We start from the raw sequence: 19,547 nt of genomic DNA on the forward strand, positions 1-19,547 counted from the left end.
AGATGTGTATGGCATTTTATTGCACAACTTCTTTAATCATTTATTTATAGGACTGCATTCGTTGAGAGCTATGTTACACGATGTATTACTATGTCCTTTATCGAACACTGTATTTATCTTCTTTGATGATTTATGTATAGTTTAACAGTGTTAACGGCTATCTTGATTTATATTATATGGAATTATTTGTTTCAAGCCGTACCTAATGTGTAATGGAGTGTATCTGGTGGTATTTGAATCTGTTCAACCATGAAGCTTCTGTGGTCTAACGGTTATGACGATCGCCTTGACAGCGAGAGATCGTTTGTTCGAATCCCACCAGAGACGTTTTATTACACAATTTCTTTATTCATTTATTTATAGGACTACATTCGTTGAGAGCTGCACGATGTATTATTATGCTCTTTATTCGAACACTGTATTTACCTTTCTTTTAATATATAGACATATATACCAGACATACCGAGTGCCAAACTCCAAACGAAGCAATTGCACTTTGCTTATTTTATGATGATTAAACCTAAAACTGACTGTCATACCAGTATATCCTGTATTTATTACGGGGTTTTCAGGATTTAAGTGCCGCGGCTACAGTATAATGTTAACTGTTAATGTGTTTGGATTCCAACATCAGGGTATGGAGTTCAAATATTCCAGTCGCTAGCTGATTATTTTCCTCACTTCAACTTCTTCCTTCTTTCCTGTGATGTGGAAGAAGTTGATGTTTCAAAAATACTAACAATCAAGATTCAAAGTAGCATTTAAAGAACATTTAGAAATAACACATCTTCAGTTCAAGGCTTGTTGTTATAAGCAATTCTGCATATATTTATATAGGCTGCTCGTTCGGATATGTTTCCATATTGACACTTGGATATAAATCGATCTGTACGTAAATTGACAATTAACATAAATTGACATCGAACATTAATGTAGCCCTATATATTTGAGGTATGCCTACACTGTAGCTAGCGAAAAGACTGTAAAATAATGGATGTCCTTGAATATTCAGTTTAAACACCGGATGGCTCATTTAAAAGATAAGATTATCAAATTTTCCATTGAAGACAGACTAACACCAGGCAACAACTCTGTATGCGAATTCTCTTGAGCTTTGGGTTTCAACGAGAGAATTCACAACTACATTGTTCATAGCAGTTTACCTAAAAATTCTAAAAAAAAACCAAAAAAAACAAACCAATAAGCCACAGTTTGTTCAGTTGCATGTCCGGCTTGTTGCATGGTTGTTTTTTTAATTCGTTATTATATCACGAAAGCTTATACGTTTTAAAGTTGGAACTTGTCACTTTGTTGACTGTGTTTCAGGTACGAACGTCAGCCGTGCGGATAACAGCAGTTTCCATGGGGATGATATGTTTGACTGCACATCTTCTGACGATGGTTAGAATTATCAACAACAATAATGATAATAATATATTATTGTGGTAGTGACATCAGATTTGTATTGTCATCATCATCGTTATCATTATCATTATTATTAGTATATCATTATTTCGATAATTATAAACCTTTATTATAGATCATTACTTTAGATGACATATTATTTTAATTATCATTCCATCGAAATTATTGTTGCTATTAATAATATTGCAAGTAATTCAGATATAGATGTTGTAATTAAGATGGACTAGGTGCTTTTTATGATTTACGTTATTTCTATGCTCATTACAATCACAATCGTAATCACAAATCAATTTATTCTATCCTACATAAACCCATAACATTACAAAAATGTATGCAAGAAAATTGAAATCGTAGGATATGGGAGACTCTCATTAAGACCAGAGGTCACAAGCATGAGATCCACTGAGCAAATAAAATAATTAATGAAAATTTGAAAATAAAACAGAAGAATTGTAAAATCCTTCTTAAAATACAAAATCTCATTTTCAATTTTTGTACAAAAAAGTAATGTAAAGCTTTTCCCTTCTTGAATAGATTATAAATAGCAAAATCCAATTTTCATATAATTTTATGAACAAAGAACTTATGGATGGAGTCTGACAATGAATATATACTGTCTCTTATACACATCTAGATATACATAAACACACACAAATAGCAGTATTAAGCGTCGAGACGCCTGTAATATAATAATATGGCTTAGCTTATGTAAATGACATAAGCTGCAGTATTTGCTATTTGCCATTATCTACTTCAAGATCATATAATTATAATAGTTTGTATATAAAACATGCATTCTGTAAGAATTATGATTGTGATTGATAATAACGATACTACAGTTTTAATAATAATAAAAATAACAATGCTATTTAATTATCGTAACCATTCGGAGGCCTACTTCATTAGTTTCATCTCTTTTTAATATTATATAAAACCGATAGGTACTTATTGCTTTAATTGTTAGTAAAACCATTCCCCGTCTTCATAGTTTCATCTATCTCGGCCCCACCTCCAACCTCCCTTTCCTATACCCTCACCCAGTACGTGAAGCTTTCGTATGTTTTAGCCCATGTTTCGGATTTGTTCGTCAACATGCGCTTTGTAAGTATGCCATAAGCTACTGCTCCCACACCCTACCCTGGTGTCTTTCGTCTGTATAAAATGTACATGCCTGGATATACTTTTTCATCTAAAATGTCCCCATACCCTCTCCGGTGATAGCGTTCTTCTGTAAATTATCAATGTATATTATATGCTTTCGTCATCGCTGTTACTCCATCGTATTTAAAAGTGTTTTGTTTCCAAGAGCCCTGTTTATCGAGCCGAGTTGTGTTTGATAGCATTCAAAGAATGCTATGTGGGCTAATTGCTTTCTCTGATATCATTTTGTTGAATTTTGACTGTTGTATGAAATCTCGACCTTTTTATATATAACAATCTTACTAACACGCACATGTTCATAGTCAACATTCTTTAGTCGACAGTTTATTAACATTATTGTCAATATCATCACGTCCGCCGTTGTCCGTATCCCTATTATTATTATCAACAACACCATTATCGTCATCACCATCATCATCATCATCATCATCATCATCATCATCATCGTAAGTATATCAACATAATTATCGTCATCATCATCAACATCAACCTCACCATCATCATCATCATTATCAGTAGCTAATGCTCCGGTTGTAATAGCCAATCATTGGGACTGCTTTTAGATCTTAGTTGCTTACATCTGTGCATGATTATGACGTATTGCGGATATTGTTCATCTTTAAACAGTATTTTTTGTGCATAAATTAAAAAAACCGTATAAAAGTGAGCAAATGACGAACTGACACGGTGAACGAAAGAGGAATAAAAGGACAACGTACGTGATGCCCGTGATGCCAGTGTCAGAGTCTGAAGTTTGATTTGTTTCACTCTTTGGTAGTAATTGATGACAGATCAGCACTGTTTGTAGCAACGTGTTAAGATGAAGAGTGAATGTCGTTAATATGTAATTTATCGGACGAATTTATTCTACTTTTAGCCACAGTTGTTAAACAGCAGACACTAAGGTAAAGTTTATTGGGCCAGCTCTCACTTAGGCCCAATTTTGACTCGTGCGCTCACAATATTTACGCTAATCTCTCATTTTTTTCCCCTACGAATTATGTTTAGATTGCCACGAGAATGAGACGAGACGGTACCCAATACGTTTAAAGGGTCAAATGATGTTGATCAGTGAATGGAATTCCTTTATCTTTTTATGCACACCGATGTAAGTTATCACATTTTTGTTATATCGACCATCCTGTATGTAGTGACCTAACCTGGAGTCTTGAAATGGGGGTGGGACGATGGTGAAGGGGCTCAATGAATAGATGAGGGGCGTTAGCTCGGAAAATAAGGTGAAATGAGGTGATTTTTATCTACTTGAGAGTAATTTTCTTGCTTCAAGCATTTTCAATGGGGTGGGGGAGCGATGGTGCAGGAGCTCGATGATTAAGTGAGGGGATGATGAAATGAGGTGATTTTTATCTAGCATTTTTAATTGGTGTGGGGTGGTGCGCCCTAATTTAGATACGCCACTGCATGTAATCATGCTATTGTGATTATCATTTTGTGCCATAATGGGAAGGTTCAACTGCTGGTCTTGGATCGATATTAAAACCTTTTCATAGAGAAGATTGGGGTTTGAGACGATATAACATATCCAAAGAAAATTACAGGTCTTATGTATGACTTATAGGCCTAATTTCCATGAACTATAATACTTTTACATACATCAATTTAAAGATTTTTTTTCAGAAATTATTTTTCATACTTAAGTTCTGTCCAGATTATAAAAGCTTCTCTGACAAAAAAGCTGTTTTATGCCCATATATAGCCATGATGTGCCTATATATGGTCATGATGTGATGTCATATTTATGCACGTCACATGTTTTTCTGAATAAAATTTCATTGTCTGGACAGGGCTTTAGACATGAGTAAGAGAAGGAAAGTTTCTTAAGCCCTGCCCAGACTATCACATTTTATTTGACAAAAACATGTGACATGCCTATATGGTCATGATGTGATGTCATCATGACCATATATAGCCACATCATGACTATATATGGGCATACAACAGTTTTCTGTCAAAGAAAATTTGATAGTGTAGACAAAGCTTTAGGAGTCTGTTCCAAATAGTTCGCTCCTTCTTTAAGACACTAAACACAACTTGTGCCACCACAGTAGGCCTATGCCTATATATAAAATGTAGTTTAGTATAGTAGTGTAATAATACACATATAAGTATAAGTCTATCCAAGTGTGGACTAATTAATTCCTTGAATCGTTTGAACCCGTCGGGAAGAATCTAACCTACTGTGGCGGATTCAAGAGGGTCACATGGATATATAGGCCTAGATTTGTTCTACATAAATTTCTAAATAGGCCTATATATAAATACTAGGCCTGTTACCGTGTAACTAAATATTATATAAATTAACTTAACCTTATTACTTGAATACAAAAGTAGTTATGAAATTTACAAGGCATCCATAGGGCCCCGAATTATTTATTTTATACAGAGAAACGATATTATTGAAAAATTCGTGCTTTTAGAGTCAACTTGAATTGGAAGCCGAATTGATTGATTGATTGATTGATTGATTGATTGATTGATTGATTGATTGATTGATTGATTGAAGTGTCGGGGCGCGCCTACTACTAAAAAAGCAGCAGCAAAAGAAACATTTTGTGTTTAATTTGAACATGAACCTCTAAGGAATGAATAATATCCGGAGGCAGATGATTAACATCAATACCATCTTCAGGTTTACTCTCTCATAATATTTAAATTACCTGTTAATATATTATTTTCATATACCCCGGACTTCACACCTACCGACTGAACAAACGGTCTTCGCTCTACATCAGCTAAAACTTAATCAAAGTGTGTCTCCTTTTCTGTCCCGTATTGATCTAGTTTTTTTTTTTATGTACAAATGTGTTTTGTTTGATTGGGATACTCTTTCTCAGTCCAATAATATTATAGATCATAATATAATAGAGATAAAATCTAAACTGTCTTGCGGTAATGCTCCAAATATACATTTTGAACATTAAACAAGAGGAATCTGTAAGGAAAAAAATAGATTCCCCCACCGGGATTCGAACCTGGGACCTTCTGCTCAGACGCCTTAACGAACAGGCCATTGAGGCTCATCTAAATCTTTTTCACGCTCATGTGCATGCGTAGTTAGATAAAACTAGTCCTTGATACATAGCAAATAACAGAGATCAATACGATGGGCTATCGTCTTATAAGCATTTGACGAGATAGCGGGTACGATTCCCACTAGAGACCTCTTTTTTCATGCAACTTTTCGTTGGTGAACTAGGCCTATGTTTGATACGATTTATTACTTCATGTTTCTATATATTGAGCACTGTATTAATACTGTCTCTTATACACATCTAGATGTGTATAAGAGACAGATATATATCCGGATATCATCCGGATATAAAATTTTGTTCACAAATACGACGAATGACATAATAAACCACAAATTCTAGATACATGTATCTATTGTGTATAAAGAACGGCAAGTTGGACCTCTATTGTTGTATATAGACCATAACATGTGGGTATGGAGTTTAATCAAAGACCGGTTTTATAACATGGAGGGGCCATCGAATGCAACTGAACTATTTCCAGCAATCCTGTATGGTTTTTAGATGAATTTTTACTGTTTTATCATTTATTTAATATTTGCAATATTTTATGTCGTACCGTATTTAAACAAGCTTTGAGGACAAAATAATTGATACGATATCCTCATAATATTTACAGTATTATCTGCATTAGTACTTTTGACTACATGTCATCATGACAGTAATACAGCAGTTGCCATCCGATATATTGTTTGGTTTAACATAGGCTCACGATTGATTCTAATCTATAGCATGCTGGGTACTCGTTTATGTAGTAGCGTATCATATTTCTGTCCTATGATATCAGATGACAAAGTTTCAATTATTGTTTGAAATTGTTTAGGGAATGAAAATAATCATAAATATTTTAACTGATGAACTTGCCTGTTAAGGCACATACTATCGACTTGATCCAAGTCTCTTTAATGTTGTTAGTGCTTTTCTGAAATAATGGCCACAGGAACCCTGATATCCCATCTCATACCCTCATACGCTTGTTTGCTTGGCCTGGTAAAAGTCGATTTGTCTGACTGCTGAGATTGAAAAATTAAATTGAAATGTTAAGAACTATCTACTTAGCATATCTAAGTAAGTAATTAGGTTAAAATAAAGGAATGAAAACAAACACTTTCTACATCAATTAAAAGAAGGGTAAATAATACTGTCCCTAAAATTCAATTCAGAGACTATTCTGGAAATTAAGGATTTCTGTTGAAAAAAAAATATATGTAGGCCTTAATATATATAAGTGAAGTGTTTTGATCTACATCTTATTGGAGTATTATAATTTATTTGATTCTTTAAAATTGAAAGTCTACCTTTTCATTTTAATTGTTGACGGTTTTTCAATATTTTTTATCACATGCAGTATATATTTAACCTATGATATTTATAGATGTGTAAATAGACTTACATACGGTTACAAATATAGAAATCATTTAATATAATATTTATGTAAATTCATGGCATTCTTTGCAAATGTGTGGACTATAAATGTCATGTCTATTTGAACGATTATAACTGTGTTGCATTACGTGGCGAAGTAACTTCGTGATATCTCGTGGAGAATTTATCAACAAAATATATGCACTTTTTATACGGTAAGCTCTAAATATGAATATAAATACAGTAGTCAAATTTAACTCCTATCCCTTTTATGGTAATTGTCACGGAGTCAACACTCGGTTAATATAGATTGAATCACACCATCGGTTATTACGACAATTGGATTCTATTAAAGCTACTAAAATAAACACATTAGTAAAACTTTTTTATTAGCCGACAAAAATCAAAATTAGTCATTCCACTTGGAAAACTGATGGAAAGCATTGTCCAAAATACCACATAGGCCTAGATTGCCAAACGCTTGGTATCACAGGGATTTTTTCCCGACAGTCAATCTGGCCTCTCTATATAGGCCTACGTAACATTTCGGCGCTCTCCGGATAGAATTCCCGATAGGCGGCCTGGAATCCTCGGTGAATTCGGCCCTTGGGAACCGAATTTATGGATTTAGACTTACCGGTTCCACGCATACAAGTAGTTCATCCATATTTTATATTACATCATTACATTAAATTATTTAACCAAGACATGTAACAGTCTGGCACTTATGTAATAAAATTCAAGAAGCAGCAGCTCAATGTGAAAATTTCAACATGGCCTCTTTGAATTGTAGCATCTTATAATTCAAATAAGAAATTAACAATCGATAGAGAATCCAGTCGGGAATAGAACTGAATTCAGCTGAATGCACAATTTTAACATCACGAACTAAAATAGAAAATGTAAATCATTATCTAAAATTCCAACATTAAAGCACTAAATTCCAACATTAGAAATGAAAACACAAATTATTGTAAATCATTATCTAAAATTCCATTTCATATAATGAAATGGAATGTTCAGACGTTTGCACATTAGCGCGTATTGATCTGCAGACATTCAAATATAGACATTTAATCCACGGTCTGGCTAATTGTGCCCCCTCTGCACCTTCTTGGTGGCCACTCAGTTAACTGTCAATAAACTAGACCTACTGGTTTCCATAAACTCGCCGTGCTTAATGCAATCAAGAAGGCTCCCCGATTTGACCGACCAATCAACGTCTCCAAAAGCTGTCGTCGATTGCGTGTAGCGACTTTATGTAAACCAGGATTTAAAATGGTATGTCAAAAACGAACTGAGGTGTCTGTTGTTTAATGAATCCGTTACACAGTAAAGGCCTGTGACACAGTTTGAGAAGTTAGTCAAGTCGTAATAGTTTCACAGACAATGTGGACACATCTTGATATTGATATATTTTACAGTTTCCTTGAGAGCACTAGAACATGAAAAACGATAACGAAAACGTAGTATGCCTTTAACTATTATAGATTAATCTAATTATATAATAAGGCTCTCTGGCCTGTTTATTGATGATCTAATCGAGATTAACACGAAACACTTTAGGCCTATACAAAACCGAATTGTATTGTAAGTATTTCAGACAAATCTTGTCCATAGCATGTTTCATTACCTATTAGTAGCTTAGTGTTTTCTGTAAAACTTAGTAATGTAAGACGATCGTAAATAATAGAAGTGCTCATCATACTTCATATAAGGACAGGGTGTAGGTCGCGTCCTGGTTTTTAGTTGTAAAAGGCTAACTGATAAGTTGATTGATTGAGGGTTCCTTTCGTTTTCTGGCGGCTAGTTTGTGGGTTGTTGAATCTGAACTCCCCCTGGTTATTTTACGCCAGACCTTAAACCATCTACTAATCGAGTGGTGGATAACATTACAGAAGTAATTTACGGCTCTAATTAAGAGACGGGTTCGTTGTAATGAATCAGAGCATTTGATTAAGGACGAAAGTAAAGACACAATGAATTTTTAAAGTTCAAGTTTCTATTTTGAGAGTAAGGTCTTAGTCACCATCGCAATAGTACTCGCCCTGATCCGTAAATATTGAATTGAGCCTTCAATTTAGGCCAAAATAATTAGGGCTAAGACTAAGAGGTACTCTACCGGATTGGGACGGTAGACAGAAGATATTACAATGATAGTTTATTAGTTGGATGGTGTAATTTAGTTGACCGATTGATCGATTTATCGATTGATTGATCGATTGGTCGATTAATGGATTGATCGATCGACTGACCGATTGATTAACTGATCGATCGATCGATTGATTGATTGATTGATTGATTGATTGATTGATTTATTGATTGATTGACTGATTGATTGATTGATTGATTGATTGATTGATTGATTGATTGATTGATTACATGAATGAATGATTGATAGGTCGACCGGTCGATCAATTCTTTAATTGATTAAATTGATTGATTTTTAAAATTTGCTGATTTTATTGAATAATTGATTAATTTCATCTGTATTATGATAGTCCAGGCATACAAATTACAACAACGTAAATGATATATTGTATTAACAAGAACAAATAGGCCTGACAAAAAATAACTTAGTTCAGGAGATGGAGGACAAATAGAAGCATGTGATGTTTTTAAACAGAACAGAAAGAATCAAAATTATTGTTGAGAACCTAAGGGGAATGTTTCGCTGGGCTATTGCAGATTGAAAAAAGGCTGATTGAGCTGGTGTCTTTATATTAATTATTTTCTAGAATGACATTGAATGATTATTTCTTTCCTACGAGTACCAGGTTCTACTAAAAAGTAGTTATTTCCTCTTTATATGTGACTGTTATGCAGCTGCATTAGACTTTTTTTCATTTTTACGAAGTGACAAACCTTTAGTGCAAAATGTTAACAAATTTAAGTTAACAACTTTCAAAGAAAATGCACTATAATTTAATAAGATTTACACAAACACAAAAAAAAAAAAAAAAAAAAAAAAAAAACAAAAAAAAACAAAAAAAAAAAACACAATAGTCATTAAATTTAACTGTTGCTTTGTCTTTTGTAGTATGATGGCAATTTCTGACTTGGATCGGTTAGGATTGTACATCAACGACCTCAGCATGCACGACTCAAGCAGAGACCTTTTGTTGGCGGGCTCACAACAATCAGCTGAACTCAAATTAGCACTAGATCAGGTAATCCCATAGATATGATTAACATTAGGGAGTTTTCGCAAGCTTACGAAAACGATAGCGAATACGGTTACGTCATAAAATATTGATTAGACACCCCTTCCCCTACAGTAGCATATCTTCGACTACGTAGATGATTCATACTTTTCCAAGGATCATGTTCACCTCGTACAGCATATTGACAATAATGTTAGGCAAGAATGACGATAATGATAATGACGTATTCGCTATCGCTTTATAAGGTTGCAGAGTCTCCCTATTATGTCTCTCATCATCCGGGTACCTGAACACTTATTCATCAATTTCAATGTATGATATTCAAGTACGATGAACTATGTATCTAATATTGGATGTCCAATTAAGGCAATTTTGTAACAACTTTGTTGTATAATACCATGAGTTGATTGGAATTATGCTAATAAACAATTAAGCCTATTTTTGCTAAATCCTTCTTAACAAAGCCCCTTTGTCTAACTATTTTACATTTATACTACATTTCCCTTGTGGCTTTGAATTAAGATTGTGTACTATAAAGTGCTAGACAAATTACCTATTTCAATCTGTCAAACGAATCGTCTATATTGATTGACGAATTGTACGAAATGTAAATTCACATGACATTTTCAAGTTACCATAGTTAACATAACCGTCCTTCGGTTTGAAGTGGACGCCGTCGGTTTTATCATGAGAGATTTTTTTTTTCAACAGGAGCAAATAAAAAGCGCAGAGCTTGAGAATAGCATGCGCAAACTCGACATGGAGATTAAGAAGACCGATTCGCTTTTGTACCAGATGATTCCTAGAACGGTGGCAGACAAGCTGAGAAGAGGAGAACCAGCAACCAGTACGTGCGAGATATTCCACGAGGTGACGATCCTGTTTAGTGATGTAGTTGGGTTCACGCGTATCTGTTCCAAAATCACGCCAATGGCGGTTGTGGCAATGCTCAATGATATGTATACAACATTTGATCATTTAAGTGAATGCAACAATGTTTATAAGGTTGGTTTATATATATTTTTTTTTTAATTTCCATCTCAGGGCGAGTAAGCTCACAGATATGGAAATAAACGAGCTTGTTCATTGTTGTACATTAACAATACCTCCAGGTAATGTTTGCGCAGTAATAAGCAGAAGAATATGACTCGGTAACTGACAGAACGGGTTTGATATGTTTTAATCTTGAGGGAGAAAATCATATATCTTTGCAGAGATTAAATTGATTGTTTTCTTGAACGACGAGCACCCAAATTAAACTCCCTCACATTAAAAATCTATCAAATCAATCAATCGATTAATCGATGACTTTATAACGTACGTAATACAATGGTCTGAAAAAAAAAAATTTAAATGAAATCAAGACCAAAGACACAAAAACGGCCAAACCGGGGGTCAGGCAAACCAGAAAAGATACAAATAAGCACGACACCGAGGGCAATCAAATTCAGATATTGCTGTTCTTCCCACTTTAAGAGTTTGCTGACATCGAATAATTCACAGATCAATTTGCCGACCCAAATTCTATTGACATCCGGCACGACATACTTTTTAAAAAAATCAACAATTTATTAAGCCATTTGACAATCTACGTATTCACATTCAGGCAAGTCATTTCGCAATTTTGGAGCAGCAATCTATAATGTTCTCTTATAACCTTAAGTCTTGAAAGTGTACATGCGCCAGATCTGTTAGTGGGCTTGTATATGTGAATTGCATTTAACCATGGATACCTCCATTATTTAACAAGCATTAAGTTTAAAATAGAACGTTGATTGACCGGCAGACCAGTAAAGCTGTTAACAATCAGAGAACATCTCTGGTAGAAGTAATAGCTTTGCATTAAATGTTAATATTATGTCTGACAGGAACATTTCTGAGATATTTAACTCAGTTTTGGTCAGGTTCACACGAGAGCCCTAGTATCCGGATCGGGAGCTAACCGTTAGCACCCGTGTGTGAACGCCCGATTGGGTAGCGCTAACCGTTATTACCAGGATACGCTAACAGTTAGTTTTAGCGAGCGCTGTCAGTTAGCAAGTTGAGCGCGTTTCTATCATTACGTACGCATTTCTAATTTCCAGTTTCCTATTGACCAGTAATCCGACAATCATCTTCTTGGTATCTGTATTGGTATTTTCTTGTATAAACGCACGCGCGTATCTGGTTCCTGCTAACCATTAGCTCCCGTGTGTGAACATATGCCAATATCTCAGTTTTTATCTGAATTTAAACTGAGCATGTTGTTTGACAGCCACGCTTGCACTATTATGTTGAGCAAATCTCTTCATCGCAGTCTTTGGAATATGTTTCAAATTTGCATATTTCCATTTTAGTGGCATCAACCTAGATCTGCTAATGCATCTGTTCTTATATTAAGTGTTTTCTATATTTTTATAAACACTCTTTTTTTTTTTAAATTTCAATAATATATTTAGTTAAGATTTGTTAGTTATGTTAGATTTAGAAGTTCTTATTTAATTAATGTACTGCATACATGCAAGTATTTCATATATTTTTTCGTGCTAAGGTACCTCTCGAATTTAACAATCCCTTTATGGCTTTATTTTTTTACCTGTTTTTTTTTTATATTATACTTATGTTTAATTCAACATTTTCACAGCTGTAAATGAATTTGAATTTGAGCATAGGCCTAATATATAAAACCACGGAGGAATAGGTTTATAATAATAAACAATGTTTTTGATGCTGCCTAATGAGTGTGCTGTACAAGTAACGGGTCTAATTTCGAATAGCAAAACCCGATGTGCAAAGCCTGTCTGACCATAAAGGTATCCAATATCTGTTTAACTGATTTCTAGATGGCAAATAAAACTGAAACGAAACCATCACTGTCGCCAATCCAATTATGGGGAGCCCTTTATCAAAGCAAAAAATAATTATATATTTTGTCAAACGCCGATGATAGGTGAAGCATGAAATCATACCTCCATGATGATGGAATATCGAAAATACAATCACCCCTAATGGAAACATTATATTATACGTCTTTGTGAACTTTCAAACTAACAGACTATGTACTGTAGGTCTAATACAGAACTACTGTATAGAAGGAGACTAAAAGGGTCGAGCAGCTATTATGATCCAGAAAACCATTAAGTAAGATAATATATACATTTTGTAAATAAATGCAATGTTTAAAACTTTTGGAAACAGTATTATATCGGTGTGTCATCTATGTCAGCGCTGATCTGTTACAAGGAATCATTTATCATTATGGTACACAAGAACCATGGCAGTGTTGAGCTCATCATTCAAAATAAAAATGTGCCTATTTGAATTACTTATTGTGCTTTGTTAGTCTTGTATAAACAAAAAATACAAAAATAATTGCCAATGTACTGATTTACAGTTATAATGAATACATTTATAAACATTCACATTTACTTAATAATACTGTTCTTTTAGTTTTTGCATTAACACTCACATTGGCCAATAATACATTTATTGGCTTATAAATAAACTAATAATAAATATTATAGAAAAAAATATGATTCATTTTAAGTTGATGCATAGATTCTTTTAAATGACCAACTGAATGATTTACGATATGATTATCACAGTTTAAAATGGATCTCATGATACATAACAGTAAGATTATCTAAACAATAATTATTTAAATTACATAACAGCATATAAATGTTTTTTTCTTGATTAATACAGGTTGAAACGATCGGTGACGCGTACATGGTCGTGTCTGGCGCCCCGAATCCTACACGTTACCACGCGTTACTCGTGGCTGAGATGGCCCTGGCGATGCAGAGCAGCATGCACAAACTCCACGATCCGTCTGACGGCGGAAATATGAAAATACGAATAGGTAGGTAGATCAAATAAACAGATATTCGCGTAATTATAGAGGTTTGTTTATGACAGTGGTTCCTGTAAAGGATTAGTGCAAATCCATCTCCAAGCTGTGTTTGCAGAATCGCGTCAGACTCATTCATTAATGCAAGAAATTTTTCGTTGAAGAGCTGTGCTTAATACGATTTAAGACCAAATGTTACTATATTCGAATCTTATTATTAAATAATGAATGATATGTATACACTGTAGGCAGTACATCTTGATCATTGCCGAAATGAATTGATAATATGCTACTTTTATAGCGTAGTATGGAAGAGTAGGCTTAGCTCATCGACTTAACTAGTGATAGCCACAGTGTAAGTTTGCTAAAGCAATGGCTAAACCATGCAGATACTTATTTAGCCCCAACATTTCTTTGTGGAGACTGAGAGTAGGGTATTGTCTCCCAGTACATTTAGGAGTCATTTAAATTCCATCTTGAGAATCTTTTCTCTATGGTCTTAATAACCGCGTCCATCTTAATTGTTGACGACCCCATGCTCGCATATTGCACGAGACACCAGGCGTTTGTGCAGAACGTAGCAAATGCAGATGAGATTAGTACTACTACCAACAAAACAACCAGAAGGATTTAAAACACATGGCAACATAGCATTTTTCTATCGGTACAGTATACGGGGCACCGTTTGGGACATTGCTATTTATGTCTTTAAATAGGCATTCTGTTGTTGTTGTTTTGTGGTACATAATTATTTCTGAATGCCTATTTAAAAACATAATTGGCAGTGTCCGGACAAACAGCGCCCCGTACAGTTAGGCCTAGATATATTTATTTTGGAAATCTCATCTTCGTTCTCAGTGTGCGTATAGTAGGTTCGTAGAACCATGGATTTAAACCTTCACGATAGAACTGATAAATATGTTTTGAACAATAGATTCGTGAATAACGAATTTAATAAACCATTGATAAACTAGCGCCACTTCACACGATTGAATATTTATGCCACATGTGTAATTTTTAGACCATAAATACCCCCAAATATATCGCCATGTATTGCAATATTCCGTTTATTGACCGCGTATGTAAGTTTCAGTTCAATTAAACGTCAGTCACTACACTATACCATGCCAGCTGTTTTTTCTAATGTGTTCAATAAAACATCATGCCGCCATGTAGACTTAAATGATTTTGGTTTTTACATAGCGATTGCAAAATACGTAGCCCTCACTCTTCCTTCTAATGTGAAAAATTGACGGTTAAATTCTTTGCTTTTAGTCAATAATTGGCTGTTATACGGTCTGACGATGAACTCCCTATGTCACTCTGTCGAATTATTTTAACCGCCTTTCCTCTGATCGACAATGTCCAAATTTCTGAAGGATCGAACTGATAGCCGGTGCCTCGGAGCAGCCTCCTATTATTAGGGAGCGGTCCAGGTATGGTGATAGCGGTGGCCACGGATGGTAGACCCTCAGAGAATCGGATGATGGGGACGTTTTTGTTTTTATTTTTATTGTATTGTTTATTGTTGCTCGACGCTTTTGTCAGGGCTGCTTTATGGCTAGAAACTTAATTAGAAACTGATAGTAATAATAATAATAAATTTTTAAAAATGTAATAACAAGCAGAAAAAAAAATAGAATACCACACAGCCTGATACTGTTGCGTTCTTCTTCTGTGAGTGCCCGGCCTCCAATCACATGATCCTGGGTTCGAATTCTGCGTCACTATGATTTTTCTCACGACTAACCTCCAAATGAGACTTATTTACAGAACATCGTTCCATCATGTTAGGGGGAAAAATCAGTTCGATTTTCACATTGTTATCATTGATGCATTTCACCAGGCCTACACACCGGTACCGTTGTGGCTGGCGTTGTTGGTATGAAGATGCCACGCTACTGTCTGTTTGGTGACGCAGTCAACACGGCATCTCGAATGGAATCCACTGGTGAGTCGTGCAAAATACACGTTAGTGAAGTGACACATAAATTCCTAGAAGGATGGCCTTACGTGTGTGAGAAACGAGGAGTGACACACATAAAGGTAAGTCAAATTATTAGTTTGAGACATGGGTTAGCCTGGTTTCCTTAAAATCGATACACTGTCACTACAGTATATTCAATGCAATCATTGTACTGCCAGTGGCGGATTCGGGGGTGAGGCGCAGCCGGCCCGCCCCCCCCCCTCCTAAATTGATCAAAATTTATTTAAAAATATTGAGATATAAAGAATATTATATTCAAATTTTAAGTCTGAGATTGCAATTTCCGGCCATAATCACATATTTTCTTACATCAGCTCCAACCATGATGGTGGGGCCGGCTAAGGCGGTATAGATCCTCCAACCGTGAAAGTACCTCCCCGGGCCCCCATTACTTGGAATTCCTGGATCCGCCACTGACAATGTGTCCCCTACATAAGAGTTAGCCGTACTGTACTGTTAAAAGATATACTTTCTTTTATTTCGTCACTGAAAGTGTCCCCTTAATAGGGGAGTCCCAGAGGAGGGGTTCTACTACTTAACTGCACCTTTCGTAAGCACGTGGTAGTGACAATTTAAGTACTATCTGAAAGACTTTCTTATTATAACTTAAAATAATCAGAAGGAAAAAAAAATCATCGCCAATATTAAAAGAATGAATAGGCCTATAAAACAGGTCTATATTTTCCATTGATCCATTCTCGCGGTAATTCCAATAACACGTTTACTTGTCTCGACCTATATCTTATTGAAATTTGATAACATTGTTCATTGCGTTACATGCGCTACAATAAGTGAACAATTTATATTTTGCCATTATTAGGCGTATGCCATTATTAGCGTCATGTTAGTCAACGATCTGATTTACACAAAAAAAGCACTTATTTGCGGTGTCGCATCGCACTCATAAGAACGTTGTGTGTAATGTCGTCTTCGAGACATTTACTCTACACTTGGGACCTTGTCTTATTTTTCCTCATAATCTAGACTAAGTTATGCGTTATCTGTGTGTTAAGGGGAAATCATAGACAAAAGAGTTTCCCCTTAAGAGCCGAATAAAGGTAGTATATCTTCGGCCTACTACTCATTTTCTTTACTTTTTAAAACACCACCTAACCGTATACCGTTACGTAAATTTGTTAAACATTGATATGCTCTACACTTTAACTCCTCAGGGTAAAGGCAGCATGGTTACATACTGGCTGAAGGGAAGGACAACACGACATCCACCGAAGGAAGTTGCCGAGCTGTGTCCATCCTACTGTCTTTTACCAGTTAGTGAACATCGAAACAGGAGCAACTCCTCCGGAGCTTCTTCTGATGTATCGTAAGTATTCATGTAGGGCAATCAATCAATCAATCAATCAAACAGTTAAACAATTAGCCAACCAATCAATCAATAAATCGATCAATTAACAAACCAATCACATCCAATTAATCAATTATTTAATCAATCATTTAATTAGGTAATCAACTAATCAATGTACGTTTTTCTATCCATAACTATCTATCATACAATACGGTATGTAGACCTACAAGTATTTTCTGATCGATTCTTTCAGGCGTCCCAATAGCAGATACGAACATCGGAGAGAAAGCGATAGCTCCGTTCATCTAGGTATAATGGGATATCAACCTGTGAAAGGCATATCTGACGTAGAAAGTGGATGGACCTGGCGACCGCCGAATGCTGAAGCAGACCAGAACAGCTCTCTGACAGTCCCCGAGCCGGAACACCACCGCTCTGAAAATTCATTACCTACCAGTTTAAGTTGTCCACAAATTGACACATCAATGACATGTTTATCAATTCAAGACGGCGAGCAGGCATGTCTTGTTAATTCTGTTGTAGACACCAAGACTTAGGTTGATGTACGAAGTAGAATATTAACCGCAGCAATATCTTACAAGATGATTGGTGGCATCACTATCAGTACCATGAAAGCTCGAGGAGCAAGAGGATGGCATGGGCATCAGCCTACTCAGAATAAAGCCTATAGCCAAAGCGCGATTCAGGTGTCACCCTTACCCTGTATCCTCTACTGGATGTTGATCGATCGCCGTAGTAGTCACCAGGGGTGGCGCCAATAGGGGAAAGGATCCCGTCGGAAAGAGCTTTCCTTACTTCCCCTCTCTCAACCCGTCGGGGAGAAAAATAGTCTACAGTTTGTGGAAATCTTAAATAAGCCGTTCAAATCAGCTAAGGCTGCCTTGAAATAATAGTGCAAGCATGATGTTTGTGAACGACTGTATCCCTTCATTTTATGAATATTGGAGAAATTCGATACACAGTTTTATCCGTAGAATTTCTGATAGCACGAATGTTTTAATTGAAGCAATTAATAATGTGCTTCCTAAATCCAGCATGTACCAGAGATGGTGTAAATTAATATATTAGCTTGTTGGTGAAAAGTTTCGGATATATTTATTATTTTTTGTATGTTGTGTTAGATATATAGTATATGGATTTGATATCTGAAATAAAGAATGAAATGATACAAAAAAAAAATCCCTAAATTTTGGTACTGGGCAGCCAATGACCACGCCCACTTAAGGCTCTGGTAGGAAACCTGGCGTCATTCCTGGCAGGCACAGTTAATGTGCTGTTCAGATATATTGTAGATGGACGATCGATAGTAGCACCCGTTAGCAAGGGCGGATTTAGGGGGGCGGCCCGGCCCCCCTTTTGGGAAGTAAAAACAGAAAAAAAAAAAAAAAAGGGAAAAAGAAAAAAATAATAGCCCAGAATGTTTCAAATGCTACGTTCGGGCGTCTAGAACACAAAAATTTCGCGGGGGCATGCCCCCGGACCCCCTACGACAGTGTTGTCTCAATCGGCCCAACTCCCGGCCCCCTTCCGGTCCCCTTTTGGACATTTCTGGATCCGCCCCTGGTTAGTAAAGATAACCAATGCGCACAATATACGTGTGGAAACACGTGACACAAAAATTGTTAGGGTTGGGCGGTGGTGGAGGAAATCACGACCTACGACGTAATTTTATGTATTTATTTACTTTTTAAACTTTTATAAGATCAGTATTTTATAACAATTATTTATCTTTTCATTATTTAACCCAGATATATTGAATTGTGTGTTGTCTGTGCGCATATTTATTGGATACAGAGTACAATACAGATACCTCTACATCTATTTATTTATTTGTATTATTATGGTATAATGTTAATAAATAGGCCTATCATTATCGTCTTCATCACCGTTCATCATCATGAAAACCACCACCACCGCCGTCATCATCGTCACCATCACCACTACTATCATCACCACCACCACCATTACTATCACGGTTGTGAAGCTTTTTTTTCAGTATAATACATTGATGAATTGTTAAGTGTTGTCTGCCTATAGTTGGTTTTTAAATCGTTAATCGTGAGTAGTAATTATTACAATTTTCGATGTTAAGTTAATAGATTTATTTAATATAACTTCCATACAGTATGATATCACAAGTTAATATTACCTAACTGTAATACATTTATAAATGAGTTATTTAAGACCTTTTTTTTTATCTATGGGACTTAACAAAACTATTGAAATACAGCCGATGCTA

General features: G+C 35.5%; 1 protein-coding gene across 2 annotated transcripts in view; it reads left to right on the forward strand.

Moving 5' to 3' along the window:
- Window positions 1–19,547, forward strand: part of LOC117113598 (soluble guanylate cyclase 88E-like) — a 60,121-nt gene extending 40,574 nt beyond the window's left edge. The window contains exons 5-12 of one of the 2 annotated variants that reach the window (XM_033256988.1): window positions 1,327–1,401; window positions 3,595–3,694; window positions 10,042–10,171; window positions 10,877–11,170; window positions 13,850–14,006; window positions 15,841–16,040; window positions 17,154–17,305; window positions 17,541–19,547. In XM_033256988.1, the coding sequence (XP_033112879.1) occupies window positions 1,327–1,401; window positions 3,595–3,694; window positions 10,042–10,171; window positions 10,877–11,170; window positions 13,850–14,006; window positions 15,841–16,040; window positions 17,154–17,305; window positions 17,541–17,844 (1,412 nt within the window). In that variant the 3' untranslated portion in view covers window positions 17,845–19,547. The remainder of the gene's footprint in view (window positions 1–1,326; window positions 1,402–3,594; window positions 3,695–10,041; window positions 10,172–10,876; window positions 11,171–13,849; window positions 14,007–15,840; window positions 16,041–17,153; window positions 17,306–17,540) is intronic. The other variant, XM_033256989.1, reaches the window with a different exon arrangement.

This window comes from Anneissia japonica, unplaced genomic scaffold, assembly GCF_011630105.1.
Source record: "Anneissia japonica isolate Jap-2015-1 unplaced genomic scaffold, ASM1163010v1 scaffold287748_len1686314_cov196, whole genome shotgun sequence".
NCBI lineage: Eukaryota > Metazoa > Echinodermata > Crinoidea > Comatulida > Comatulidae > Anneissia > Anneissia japonica.